Source organism: Lithobates pipiens, unplaced genomic scaffold, assembly GCF_037356315.1.
Source record: "Lithobates pipiens isolate NorthernLeopardFrog02 unplaced genomic scaffold, aLitPip1_a1.2 Scaffold_22, whole genome shotgun sequence".
In the NCBI taxonomy this organism is placed as follows: Eukaryota; Metazoa; Chordata; class Amphibia; order Anura; family Ranidae; genus Lithobates; species Lithobates pipiens.
In genome coordinates, this window is record NW_027507784.1 from 276,702,025 (window position 1) to 276,716,689 (window position 14,665).

Genomic DNA, 14,665 nt, shown 5'->3' on the forward strand with positions numbered 1-14,665 from the left:
CTCCATTCAAGCTGGTGTTGCCACACACCCCAATCGCCAGAAGGGGTCTCCACCCCCAACTCTCCCTTATGCAGCGAAGAACGAAGCCATTAATGTCTAAACCGCTGGCAACAAAGGTGAGTACACCTCTAAGTGAAAATGTCCAAATTGGGCCCAAAGTGTCAATATTTTGTGTGGCCGCCATTATTTTCCAGCACCGCCTTAACACTCTTGGGTTCACCAGAGCTTCACAGGTTGCCACTTGAGTCCTCTTCCAATCCTCCATGACGATATCACAGAGCTGGTGGATGTTAGAGACCTTGCACTCCTCCACTTTCCATTTGAGGATGCCCTACAGATGTTTAATAGGGTTTAGGTCTGGATACATGCTTGGCCAGCCCATCACTTTTACCCTCAGCTTCTTTAGCAAGGCAGTGGTTGTCTCGGAGATTTGTTTGGCTTTTGAGGCCTGTTCCGAGTGGAACCTGTCCTGTTAAACTGCTGTATGGTCTTGGCCACCATGCTGCAGATCAGTTTCAGGGTCTTGGCAATCTTCTTATAGCCTATGCCATCTGTTTTCAGATCCTCAGAGTTCTTTGCCATGAGGTGCCATGTTGAACTTCCAGTGACCAGTATGAGAGAGTGAGAGCAATAACCCCAAATTTAACACAACCGCTCCCCGTTCACACCTGAGACCTTGTAACGCTAATGAGCCACACGACACCAGGGAGGGAAAATGGCTAATTGGGCCCAAGTTGGACATTTTCACTAGGTGAAGTAGTAAACCTTTGGATAGCAGCATTGTCTGAGGGAGAGGGTAGCGTTAGACTAGCAGATTTAGATGGACTTGACTAAGAAATCTAAGCTGAACTCCAGCTTACACTTTATAAGCAGTTAGGCCCCTTTCACACGGGTGAACAGTTTTTTTGTTCTGTTGACGGATGAAAAACAGACAGCACTGCATTTCTGTGAGCAAATGGACATAAACTGACGCTGCAGATAGAAGAGGAAACTTAATTTTTAATAACATTTAATTACAATATGACTTGTGTCGCAATTGTATATGCTATATTATTTTTATTTGGGGCTCGGAAAGAGTCTGCAGGAGCCTGTGCATTGCACTCACGAGGTAGGTTAATATCAGCTGACACACGCACTCAGTCCAGCAGATGGAAAAGGTGGAAAACCAAATTACATATAAATGGCCATGGAGAAAAAAACAAGGAGGGTACCGCCATAGGTAAAATCCGATGGTGTGTGCGAGAGATATAGATAGATATATATATATATATATATATATATTATATATAAATAAATAAAAAACTGATCAGTATCAGTCAATACAAATAAAAATCGCTATAAGCTAGCGCACAGTGAAAGCCGGCCGGCATATTTAAAAAAGGTGGGTGCATTTATTCCTTTTTTGCCAAAGGTGGACTATTCCTTTAAGCAGTAAGTTTACTGTAATTTGCAAGTATGCTGTGTATACTTGCACAGTATGGCACATGTTCCTGCAGTCTACACACCAGCCGTGGCCAATAAGATGGCTCCCATTCTATCGGTTAGGTTTGTTACTATTTTACAGTGCCTTGAAAAAGTATTCATACCTCTTGAAATGTTCTACTTTTTGTCATGTTACAAGCAAAACATTAAATGTATTTTATTGGGATTTTATGTGATAAACCAACACAAAGTGGTACATAATTAGGAAGTGGAAGGAAAATGATAAATGGTTTTCAACATTTTTTACAAATAAATACCTGAAAAGTGTGGCGTGTTTGGTATTCAGCCCCTTTACTTTAATACCCCTAACTAAAATCTAGTGGAACCAATTGACTTCAGAAGTTAGCCAATTAGTAAATAGAGTCCACCTCTGTGTAATTAATTTTAATATACATACAGCCATTCTGTAAAGCCCTCAGAGGTTTGTTAGAGAACCTTAGTGAACAAACAGCATCGTGAAGGCCAAGGAAGACACCGGACAGATCAGGGATAAAGTTGTGGAGAAGTTTAAAGCAGGGTTAGGTTATAGAAACATTTCCCAAGCTTTGAACAGCTCACAGAGCACTGTCCAATCCATAATCCAAAAATAGAAAAAGTGTATGGCACAACTGCAAAGCTACCAACACATGGCCGTCCACCTAAACCGAAAGGCCGGGCAAGGAGAGCATTAATCAGAGAAGCAGCCAAGAGGCCAATGGTAACTCTGGAGGAGCTGCAGAGATCCACAGCTCAGGTGGGAGAATCTGTCCACAGGACAACTATTAGTCGTGCTCTCCACACATCTGGCCTTTATAGAAGAGTGGCAACAAGAAAGCCATAAGAAGTCCTGTTTGCAAGAAGCCATGTGGGGGACACAGCAAACGTGGAAGAATGTGCTCTGGTCAGATGAGACCAAAATGGAACTTTATGGCCTAAAAGCAAAACACTATGTATGGCAGAAAACACACATTGCACATTACCCTGAACACACCATCCAAACCGTGAAACATGGTGGTGGCAGCATCATGTTTTGGGGATGATTTTCTTCAGCAGGGACAGGGAAGCTGGTCAGAGTTGATGGGAAGATGGATGGAGCCAAATACAGGTCAATCTTAAAGAAAACCTGTTAGGCCCCTTTCACACCGAGGCGGTTTTTAGGAGCTACAGCGCTAAAAATAGTGCCTGTGTAGTGCCTGAAAAAAAACGGCCCCTTTCACTCCAGTGTGAAAGCAGGAGGGCTTTCACGCTGGAACGGTGCGCTGGCAGGACGGTGAAAAAAAGTCCTGCTAGCCGCATCTTTGAAGCGGTGAAGGAGCAGTGTATTCACTGCTCCTACCCATTGAAATCAATGGGGCAGCGCGGCTATACTTTGCGGGCGGTTTTAACCCTTTTTCGGCCGCTAGTGGGGGTTAAAACCGCCCCTGCTAGCGGCTGCATACTGCCGTGAAAAATACCTTTACCGCCGACACCCACACCCCCCCAGTGTGAAAGGGGCCTTAGAGTCTGCAAAAGACTTGAGACTGGGGTGCAGGCTCACCTTCCAGCAGGAAAATTACCCTAAACACATACAGCCAGCGCTATAATGGAATGGTTTAAAATTGGATCAAAGCATATTCATGTGTTTACAATGGCCCAGTCAAAGTCCAGACCCAAATCCATGAGAATTTGTGGCAAGACTTGAAAATTGCTGTTCGCAGATGCTATCCATCCAATCTGACAGAGCTTGAGCAAAGAATGGGCAAAAATGGCACTCTAGATGTTTAAAGCTGGTAGAGACATCCAAAAAAAGACTTGCAGCTGTAATTGCAGTGAAAGGGGGTTCTACAAAGTATTGACTCGGGGGGCTGAATACAAATGCACGCCACACACTTTTCACATATTTATTTGTAAAACATTTTGAAAACAATTTATAATTTTTCTTCCACGTCACAATGATGTGCCACCAATACAAAATTGGTCTATCACATAAAATCCCAATAAAATACATTTACATTTAGACCCCTTTCACACCGTGCCACCCGTAGGGTCGTCGATATTTTTAGCGGCGTTTTACCGTCAAATTTGTGGTGCATTTCGGCCGCTAGTGGGGCGCTTTTAAGCCCCGCTAGCAGCGGAGAAAGGGTTAAAAACCGACCACAATGTGCCGCAATAGCAGCGTTTTGCCGGCGGCATAGCCGCGCTGCCCTCTTGATTTCAATGGGGAGCAGCGGTGGAAGAGCGGTAAACACACCACACCAAAGAAGCTGCTGGCAGGACTTTTCCTAATGCCCTGCCAGCGCACCGCTCCAGTGTGAAAGCTTTCACACTGGAGACAATGGAGCAGCTGTTTGAGGGCGAATTGCAGGCACTATTTTTAACAATATAGCGCCTGCAAAACGCCCTTGGTGTGAAAGGGGTCTTATGGTTGTAACATGACAAAATGTGGAAAATTTCACAGGGTATGAATACTTTTTCAAGGCACTGTATGTTATAAAGAGTGCTACAGAGGGTACTTGAACGCACACTTTTGGCATACCCAAGGTATAAGAATTCAGACTCCACCTAAAACTAAAATATCACTTTCAGAACAAGAACTCTATTCAATGAGGCTTCTTTGACTCATATGTGATTATTTACATCTCCCTCAAGCCAGATTCACTATATAACACCTGTTCTTAATGAATCTGAAAGCTACAATCAAGCATTGCCTATTTATTGATACACTGTAAGAGAAGAGTCCCGAACATAGTGAACAGCAGTACTTCTATAATGATTACAAAAAAATAAGGAAATGAAGGCATAGCTGACAGCCATCCCTAATTTTCAGGGACAAAGTAGTACATCTTCTAAAGATCTATTCCTGGATTCTTTTTGTCTCTGGAGCTGTCCATGGTTTTTCACACGAGGGGTCATCCTCACCAAGAGATATATAAGGCATGAATCTTTGCCTTAAAATAACTCATGCAATATTGATCTCAGAAGCAAACAACTTACAAAATAAATATGCGCCAATTCCCACACACTTTACAAATTTAAGGCATTTTTTTATACCTTATTTTACTGCAGACCAGATCTCTGGCTGTGAAACACGTGGCAGTGGTATCCCTACCACTCCTAAATGTGACAGTTCCAGATCAAAGATGTTGGTTGTCGGGGAGCTAACGCTCCTCTCAGAATTCCCATCTGACAGGTGGATGTAAACATAGGGGCGAGGACAATGTTTAAATGAGTTTTAAGGGGAACCCACTCCAAAAAAAAAGAAAAAAAGAAAAGTGGTGTGAGCCCCCCCCCCCCCCAAATTCCATGCTAGACCCCTATCTGAGCATACAGACTGGCAGGCCAGGAGGGAGGGCGAAAGAAAAAAAAAAAAGACACAAGCCCATCAAGTCCAACCTATGTGTGATTATATGTCAGTGTTACATTGTATATCCCTGTATGTTGCAGTCGGATGTAGCCAACCCCCCCCCCCCCCTTCCTGAACCATACATGCCAAACCAAATGTTCTTAAAGAGGAACTGCAGTCTGCTCACAGAATTTGTAATAAAAACATCTTTGCCATTCTGAAGCTTTCCTCCAACCACTTTGCATATTATTTTATATATACTTTATAAAAACACATACTAGATCCAAAGGCTTAGTATGGATTGTGGAAGAGCCCCCATATCTTTTACTAAATACTGTCCTTGCTCCTCTGCTTACATTCACCTGTTAGCCAGGAATCTCCGGCTGACAGGTGAAAGTGCCGGGAATGGATGAGTCATCAGATGGTAAAATGCCAGCAGGTGCGGGCTCACCGGCAACCAGCATGCCTGAGCTGGAACTGTCACATTTAGCAGTGGTAGGAATATCATGGTTATAATCCTAATTATTATAGTTGTAAAATAGTGAGTGGCTGGACCATGAGATAATTAACAATTTTTTTTTTTTTAGTGAGTTGACTTTACAATATAATATCACATTATCTACTACAGGTATTTACTGCATTTGCAAAAGTTACCAGTAGTAAAATTGACACTTTACATATTGAAGTTCATCCATTAGTGTAGTGGGAGGACGCGGGAGTCCCGAACTGACCCGCCCACTATGTAGTTCATCCATTAGTGTAGTGGGAGGACGCGGGAGTCCCGAACTGACCCGCCCACTACGTAGTTCATCCATTAGTGTAGTGGGAGGACGCGGGAGTCCCGAACTGACCCGCCCACTATGTAGTTCATCCATTAGTGTAGTGGGAGGACGCGGGAGTCCCGAACTGACCTGCCCACTATGTAGTTCATCCATTAGTGTAGTGGGAGGACGCGGGAGTCCCGAACTGACCCGCCCACTATGTAGTTCATCCATTAGTGTAGTGGGAGGACGCGGGAGTCCCGAACTGACCTTCCCACTATGTAGTTCATCCATTAGTGTAGTGGGAGGACGCGGGAGTCCCGAACTGACCCACCCACTATGTAGTTCATCCATTAGTGTAGTGGGAGGACGCGGGAGTGCCGAACTGACCCACCCACTATGTAGTTCATCCATTAGTGTAGTGGGAGGACGCGGGAGTCCCGAACTGACCCACCCACTATGTAGTTCATCCATTAGTGTAGTGGGAGGACGCGGGAGTGCCGAACTGACCCACCCACTATGTAGTTCATCCATTAGTGTAGTGGGAGGACGCGGGAGTCCCGAACTGACCCACCCACTATGTAGTTCATCCATTAGTGTAGTGGGAGGACGCGGGAGTCCCGAACTGACCCACCCACTATGTAGTTCATCCATTAGTGTAGTGGGAGGAGTTCAACAATAAAGCAGAACTGCAGTCTGCTCTCTAATTGTCTTAGTCCCTCACCGATATCTTCTCTATTTATGCCAGTTTTCAGGCATCTCAACGGGCCGGCTTGGGACGATGTGCAGGTGTTAGTCATTCGGGCACAAAGGGATGGGCCAACGCTGTAAGCGGAGTGCTGCATGCGCAGCTAAGTTTACTTGCCATAGAAGACTGCAAGCAGGCTGGTAGCAGTATTTTATCCCATCCACAACACTACCTGCCTGGAGTTTGCATATTCTCCTTGTGCCTGTGTTGGTTTCCCTCAGGTACTCTGGTTTCCTTCCACACTCAAAAAGACATGGTGGTAGGTTCATTTTCTCCTGTCTAAATTGGCCCTACTAAGTGTATGTATGAATGTGAGTTTGGGACCTTAGATTGTAAGCTCCTTGAGGAAAGGGACAAATGTGAATGTACAATATATAAATTCTGCGCCAACTGGTGTGTATACAAGTACCTTTAATAAATAAATACAAGAGACCGAGACATCACATGTCTCTGCTACTATGACCGCCTACCTGCTCAGTTTTTTTTTTATAAGAAGACTTCAGTTCTGTTATAAAGCTTAGCTCCAGAAACCAGACAAAAATAAACCCTTTCAGTGCCCCCCTCCCCCCAGTCCTGCAAGGGTTATGCTACCGACCTGACCCCTCTCTCCAGTGCTGTTCTCTTCTAACCGACCCTTCAGGTTAATGCTTTCTCTGCCTGAAAGAGTAGGTGCAGCTAACCCCCCCCCCCCCCAAATACATATCTGAGCCTGATCTCGATCCAGTACTCGAGAGCAGCAACCCTCTTTGCTCTCTCTCCCTCCTCACTGGATTAAGCGAGAGTAGTAGGAGCCATTGGCACCTGCTGCTGTCATCAAATCCAGTGACAAGGGAGCAAGGGTTGGGGCCAAGTTTCACTTTGTATGTCAGTAGATGCACACAGTGTGGCTCAGGGGCAAGCCTACATGAGCAAGCAGCTTGCTAGGGGGTACCTGAAGGCAGGAGGAGCCAAGAGTACTGGTTGGGGACCCCAGAAGAGGAGATTCCAGCTGCTCTGTGCAAAACCATTATACAGAGCTGGTAAGTACACCATATTTTTGTTTTTTTAATAACAAAGTCTTTATTATCACTTTAAAAAGTCATTCGGTTTTTGTGGCGAAAAAAAAAAAAAAAAAAAAAAAAAAAAACCATTCCCCTCTGGGTGATCTATGTACATTACAAGCACTTTACAAAACTCTGTTGCAGATTCCTACCCTTTGTTATTCTGAAGAAAAAGCTATTTGTTTGTCTTTGTCCATGTGTAGAGTGAATCTAATGGGAGTGATTCTTTCATTAAAGTGGTTCTAATGGCTCCAGATTTTTTACCTTCATGCATTTTTTGCATAAAGGAAATACATCTCCTCTGTGCAGCAGCCCCCATTATACTTACCTGAGCCCCATCTCGATCCAGCGATGTGCACAAGAGCCTTGGATCTCCCTCCCTATTCATTGGCTGAGACCGCTGTCAATCCCAGCTCTCTGCTGACATCACAGAAATTAGTCCAGGCACTGCGTCATCACAACAATAAAGTCTGGAACAGCCAGGTGCCTGGACTGATAGCTGTCTTAGCCTCTCACTAAGCCGCTGAGAGCCTGAGACGGCCGTTCCTGGCCCCTCCACAGCTCAGCTCCAGTGAGCACAGGGGGGCAGAGTGGGGAGCTGCTGATTGACAGTCAGCAGCTCTCTACTAGGGGAGTTGAGAGAACCGAGCCATCGGCGGTGTTCGATGGCTCGGTTCTCAATGCAGAATCGGACCAATGCTGCATTCACCTAGGTAAGTATGGAACTGGGGGGGGGGGGGGGACATACTTCTCTTTTAATATCACTTTACCAATCAGCAGATGCATTTGCAGGGCTCTAATGAGGAAAGTGACAGAGTCTACATTCCTGTAGACGTGATTTCCCTTTGGGACTATCTCACCATAAAATGAAATGTATGTTGCAGGGGATGCCTGAAATCTGACTTAGCACGTTCAGTAAACCATCTGTGTACAGAACACATCCAGGTTGCCATATTACATTTTAGAGAAAATTACAGAGCTGTAGATTGAAAAGGAAAGGTCATTTGTTTAATAACATTCAATCACAAGATGATTTGTCACACAATTGTATACGCCAGTGATGGCGAACCTTGGCACCCCAGATGTTTTGGAACTACATTTCCCATGATGCTCAACTTCACTGCAGAGTACATGAGCATCATGGGAATTGTAGTTCCAAAACATCTGGGGTGCCAAGGTTCGCCATCACTGGTATAAACTATAGTTTCATTTTATTTGCTTTTTCTCCCACGAAAGTGGCGTTACCCTTTAACCCTACATGGCACATGAGGAGGCAAGCTTGCAACCATGGCGGAGAGCACCTTAGACTGGCCATACATAACCCAATTGTACAATCTTCTTTATATTACGCAGTTTTGGTAAATCTAAAGAAGCATTCAATGTGTATGACGTCAGGCTGGTCCTTGTAGTCATAGCTGACGGCAGATCTAAAGAATTCTGTATAGTGTATGGTCACCTTTTAGGTGAGGCGTTAGTGCTGGACCTCTCTCAGGGATGGATAAGGTAAGTATCCCTGCATCCCTAGACCAAGGATCATCAGGGATATGCAATTAGCGGACCTCCAGCTGTTGCAAAACTACAAGTCCCATCATGCCTCTGCCTCTGGGTGTCATGCTTGTGGCTGTCAGTCTTGCAATGCCTCATGGGACTTGTAGTTCTGCAACAGCTGGCGGTCCGCTAATTGCATATCCCTGAATTTTAACCCTTGAGAGTCTAATTCCCGAAGCCCAAGTTCTTATCCTAAATGACGTGATCGTGACACTGTATGATGATAATATTAGATTACAGGTAAGGTATTGTTAGCTGTGTTTCATTTTGCAGCCCAATAAGAAAGTGCTGAGCAGCCACCTTCACCTGCAAAGTGTCTCTGGGAATTCAATGAACATGTTGCCAACTATAGCAGGGTCCCCTGATCAGCCAATCACACTCCAGCTAGCATTGTCCAAGTGCAGGTGTGGAAGATGAATGAATGCTGTGACTGGCTGGTAGCAGAGGAGGGGGGGGGGGGGAATCAGACAATGGAGAAGGTGAAGGTCTTACCTGGGGCTCCACAGTCAGCGCACACAGTATTGCCGGGTTTCTGGGCCAGCTCCAGCAGGGCTCTCTTGTTCCTTTCTTCCGCCATAGTGTAGAGCTGTGTCCTTTTATCTTCCTCTTATCTCCTCACACACACAGGAGCCAGCGGGGGGGATTCACGTGCTCCTCATGGCTGCAGGTGCCTGCTCCGTCTATACAGCACTCTGTGCTCCTCTCCACACTCCGCTCCTCCTTTCTCTCCCATTCAAACTGGACTCGGCTTTTCTTTTTTTTTTTTCTTGCAAACCAATGACTTATTCTGGTTCCGCATTCCTCCAAATATTAAGAAAGTAATGGGCTGATGTGCTGCTCACGGGCGCCACCCGCTGTCTGCTTTGGGGTAGTGCAGGCGCCGGACTCCCGGTAACTGTCAGGAGCTCATTGACATCATTGTTATTTCCTTATAAGGAGCGGGGACTTCCCAGACACCCCCAGTGACAGGGTGTCCGATCACTGGGACTTCCCTTCCTCCTCTGTCAAATATATTTTGAGGTCAAGTTATTGCATGAGGATAAAGAGCAAAAAAAATAAAAAAAATAAAACACAGGTGCAGCAAGATTTATTTTTTTTGTCCAAGAGAATGCAAACTGAAAAATAAATCCTAAAAAAAAAAAACTTTAACCACTTCCTCCTCGGAAGATTTTACCCTCTTCCTGACCAGAGCACTTTTTGCGATTCGGCACTGCGTCGTTTTAACTGACAATTGCGCGGTCGTGCGACGTTGCACCCAAACAAAATTGGCATTCTTTTTTTCCCACAAATAGAGCTTTCTTTTGGTGGTATTTGATCCCCTCTACGGTTTTTATTTTTTGTGTTATAAACAAAAAAATAGCGGCAATTAAAAAAAAAAAAACATTATTTTTACAAAGTATGAAACTAACAATCAGCAGCTGCATTTGCAGGGCTCTAATGAGGATAGTGGCAGAGTCTACATTCCTTTAGGCTAGGTTCACACTGCTGCGGTGTCTGAGATCGGATGCGATTCACACCGCACTGCAGTGCAAATCACATGCTATCTCTGTGCGATGCGATTTCAGCCATACAGATAGTATGGCTGAATTCACATCACATTCGGCCCAAACTCGTACAGGACCCTTTTTTTTGTTCCGCAGCAGAATCGGATCGCATGGGTGTTCACACCATGCGATCCGATTCCTGTCCGAGTTTGCATATCGTACTGGAGGTGTCATTAACTTTTAACTGACACTCCCAGCAGTTTGCATAGGGCAGTGTGAACTGCCGCCGGGAGACATGGGATGCGGTAACCCGCAGTGTATTCTCAGCGTTCCCGCATCGCAGCAGTGTGAACCTAGCCTTAGACGTGATTTCCCTTTGGGAATATCTCACCTCTGCGGTTTTTATTTTTTGCGCTATAAACCAAAAAATAGCGCCAATTTTTGCTATATTATAAACGATTTATATAGCGCCAACAGTTTACGCAACGCTTTACAATAGGGGACAACACAATTACAGTACAGTTCAATACAAAAGGTACAGGAGGGCCCTGCTCGTAGAGCTTACATTCTAAAGGGAGGGGGTGGTCGTACAAAAGGTAATCGCTGCAGGGAAAAATACATACAAAAAAAATATTTTTTTTCTCAGTTTAGGCCGATATGTATTCTTCTACATATTTTTGGTTAAAAAAAATAAAATAATCGCAATAAGCGTATATTGATTGGTTTGCGCAAAAGTTATAGCGTCCACAAACTAGGGATAGATTTATAGCATTTTTATTATTATTTTTTGTTTTTTACTAGTAATGGCGGCGATCTGCATTTTTTGTCGTGACTGCAACATTATGGTGGACACATCGGACAATTTTGACACATTTTCTGGGACCATTAACAGCGATCAATGCTATACAAATGCATTGATTACTGTAAAAATGTCACTGGCAGTGAAGAGGTTAACACTAGGGGGTGATTGAGGGGTCATTGTGTTCCCTGGGAGGTGATTCTAACTGAAGGGGGATGGGACTGACTGGAGGAAGTGACGGATCGTGGTTCCTAGCTAATAGGAACACACAATCTGTCACTCCTCTTCAGAACAGAACAGGGAAGTGTGTGTTTACACACTTGTCCCTGTTCGGTGTCTCCCGTGCTCGGTCCCTCGTGGCGGTCATCACGACTGTCAGCCACAAGCATCAGCACCCCCGCTGTGTAGCGGGCCTGCACGCGCTCCTGCTAGCCCAACCCCACGAGCCGATGTATAGCTATGATGGCTCACACAGGGGACACAACCTGCCATAGTATAATAGTATAACTGGTCGGGAAGCAGTTAAATAACAAACATGTCATACTTACCTCCACTGTACAGCTTGTTTTGCACAGAGTGACCCCGAACCTGCTTTTTTGGGGTCCCTCAGCGGCTCTCTCGGCTCCCCCCCACATCAGATAACCCCCTAGGAGAAGCGCTCTCCCTAAGGGGGGTTGCCTTGCGGGTACGCTCCTGAGTCCAGCATTCGGCGCCCATAGATGTCGAATGCAGGACTCGGCCCCGCCACCCACGTCATCGCTTCTCGGCCTTTTGGCTAAGATCAAGTGTAGTATCTGTTCTTATCAGTTGCCAAAGGAGGCGCTGTTCCATCCCTAATAGAGAGGGTTTGGTCAGCACTCTCCGATGGCGTAATTAGCATCTGGAAGGACGGTTTCGGTAGGGGCCACGTCGTGCCTGAGCCGTCTGGAAGGATGCTCCTGGTGAGGATGGGTGCAGTCACTGGTCTCACCCTGTCCTCCCTTCCACCTGGCTGCTCCCACCCTGTCCTCCCCTCCACCTGGCTGCTCCCAGCCTGTCCTCCCCTCCACCTGGCTACTCCCACCCTGTCCTCCCCTCCACCTGGCTGCTCCCACCCTGTCCTTCCTTCCACCTGGCTGCTCCCACTCCATCCTTCCCTCCACCTGGCTGAAACCACCAATAGTTTTCCAAGACAGGGTATGTGTGTGTGTATTTGCATTTTATAGTTGGCCCCCCTTCTTTTATCCCTGCCCCTCCCATGTGGCCCCCCAAATATGAAAGCTGGAGATGCCACTGTCTCTTACTGCCCCCCTGCATCTAAAAGAAGACTGTCATTACTGCGCAGGCTGCAGAGAGATGACATCATCTTTCACTGCCCGCCCTCTCTCTGGGACAACAGGGACATTGCCACTGGCCAATGACAATCTGCATCTGGTGACAGGCAACTGTGGCAAGAGACATGCTCAGGGCTCCCACTGATTATGGTGAGTTGAACTATTTCACTTTATATTACAATGTAATAGAAATAATGCACTTCAATCATCCTGACACCATATCAACCATGGTTCTGTGATAATTGAAGCGCCAACATCAGCCATTGCCCAGACAAATTGCCCGCAAACATTTTGGCAGTGCCTCTCCCGAGATTAGACTCTGGATCTGCCCCTGTCTGCTCCAGGCTTGAGCAAATGCCAGTATACAAATGCAGATAGGAGCTCTTAGAGACAACTGCTGTACCGAAAGACCCTCAGAAGGGACTCCCTATCTTACTAGCACATTTAGCTGCCCAAGAATAGGGACTGCACCTGGGAGAGGCTTAAACCCAGCTGGAAGCTGCCGACTGCAGAGGTAAGGGACGTTCGACCAACATTCACTGACTATGAGGAAAAAAGGAGAATGCTGGGAGGACACTAATCCTTTTCTTTTATAATATTCACTGGGGAGGAGCCAAGATGGAATAGAATAATAGACCCCATCTTAAAGTAGCTTACCAAATGGCAGGTAAACGCCTGGAAATCAGCAATTGCCTTATTTGTATCCAAAGCCCTGTGGGCATGGACCAAAAACATGGAAACAGTGATTCATCAAAATGTTTCTAGGGAAACTATAGTCAAGGCTTTGGACGAATTATGGCTCTCAGCAGACTTCACTGGTGAGACGGCGACGCATACAATTCATTACTTCGCAAGATCAATGTCACTACTTGTGATAGCCATATAGGTATTGTGGTCAGAACAACGAGCAGCTGACACTGTGTCAAAACAAAATTAGTATAAATATACTTTTCTCAAGTCATCTTCCAGGACGGCACACCTGAGAGATGAGAGGCTCCTCCCTACAGGAAACACAATCAATCGACAGCTATTTTAAGTCCCCACCTTTCCCCTTGATCCTCAGTTTTTGATTGTGTTTCTCCCTACACAGCGAAACTGTTTGTTTTTTTCCAAATGACCCAAAGCCTGGGGTTGGTGGTCTCCCCCTGGGTCTGGTAGGATATTCTTATCCTTCCTGGGGGGTTCCCCTATGTTTTCCTCAGGGGGGGCAGCAGAAATTGGAAGAGCCCCCCTGAGAGCTGAAGGACCCTGGGTATACTGGTGTACCCAGAACTTCAGGGGCCATTATCCTGTCTCCCCTCCTTACCTGTCCAGGTGGCTGTTCAGACGGGGGTGTTGGCCATCGGTTCTTTCCAGGGGGATCGTGTCCCCGACTCCTGGGCCCCCTGTATCTCGCGTGGGCTGCCGGAGAGGGAGCGCGGCAACAAGCACCCGCCTCATTTTCAAACTTCGGGAAAATGGCGGAGGCGTTCTTACCCAGGAGGGAAGGCTGAGAGTCAGCAGGAGCAGGCGCCCACATCCTTCTTTCGCTAGAGCGAGGAGGCACCAGTTCACTATGGTGGATGTCTGCCTTAACCACCTCAGATGGGAATGAGGAACGGAAGGCATTGCCCCCCCATGTGTATATACTGACTGGTACAGTGCAGGACACAGCCTATGGGTACAGCAGTTGGGGGGGGGGGGGCACATTGGCGGCTATCCTCCTTGCGTGTGGACCATAAGGATGGAAAAGCAAGCCCGCTGGCTGTGGCAAAAGGGGAAGACAACAACGGTGAGTACTTTCCTTTGCCTTGGGAATTTAGCTGCAAAATCCCCAATTCCAGCCAGAGGGTTTCTGGGCATTTGAGATAATCTCCCCTGGGGTCTGGATTCAAATAGCCCTGAAGCTTCTGCTAAAAACACCAGCCGCAGCTCCCTCTTACATCAGAGACGCTGTATGGTGGACAGGTGGTGCAGAGGAATGAGTGTGCCTAAACCACCTCAGATGGGAAAGAGGTAGGTAGGCCATTGCTCCCCTTCCCCATATATATACTGACTGGTGCAGTGCAGAACCTGGGGTCGGGATACAAATAGCCCAGACACCACTGCTGAAACCACCAGCCACAGCTTCTTCTTACAGCAGAGACACTGTGGTTATCGCAGCAGTAGGTTGCCAGCCTCTCCCTACATGCCCAGTTGTGGTACATTAG

At 46.4% G+C, this 14,665-nt stretch overlaps 1 protein-coding gene and 1 pseudogene across 1 annotated transcript in view; one reads left to right on the top strand and one right to left on the bottom strand.

The window, feature by feature from the left end:
• Positions 1 to 9,674, bottom strand: part of ADAP1 (ArfGAP with dual PH domains 1) — a 350,022-nt gene extending 340,348 nt beyond the window's left edge. The window contains exon 1 of the mRNA XM_077449066.1: positions 9,373 to 9,674. Coding sequence (XP_077305192.1) covers positions 9,373 to 9,457 — 85 coding nt within the window. The 5' untranslated portion in view covers positions 9,458 to 9,674. The remainder of the gene's footprint in view (positions 1 to 9,372) is intronic.
• Positions 9,675 to 11,918: 2,244 nt separating this feature from the next.
• LOC143925777 (U2 spliceosomal RNA) lies at positions 11,919 to 12,026 on the top strand (annotated as a pseudogene).
• Positions 12,027 to 14,665: the final 2,639 nt, after the last annotated feature.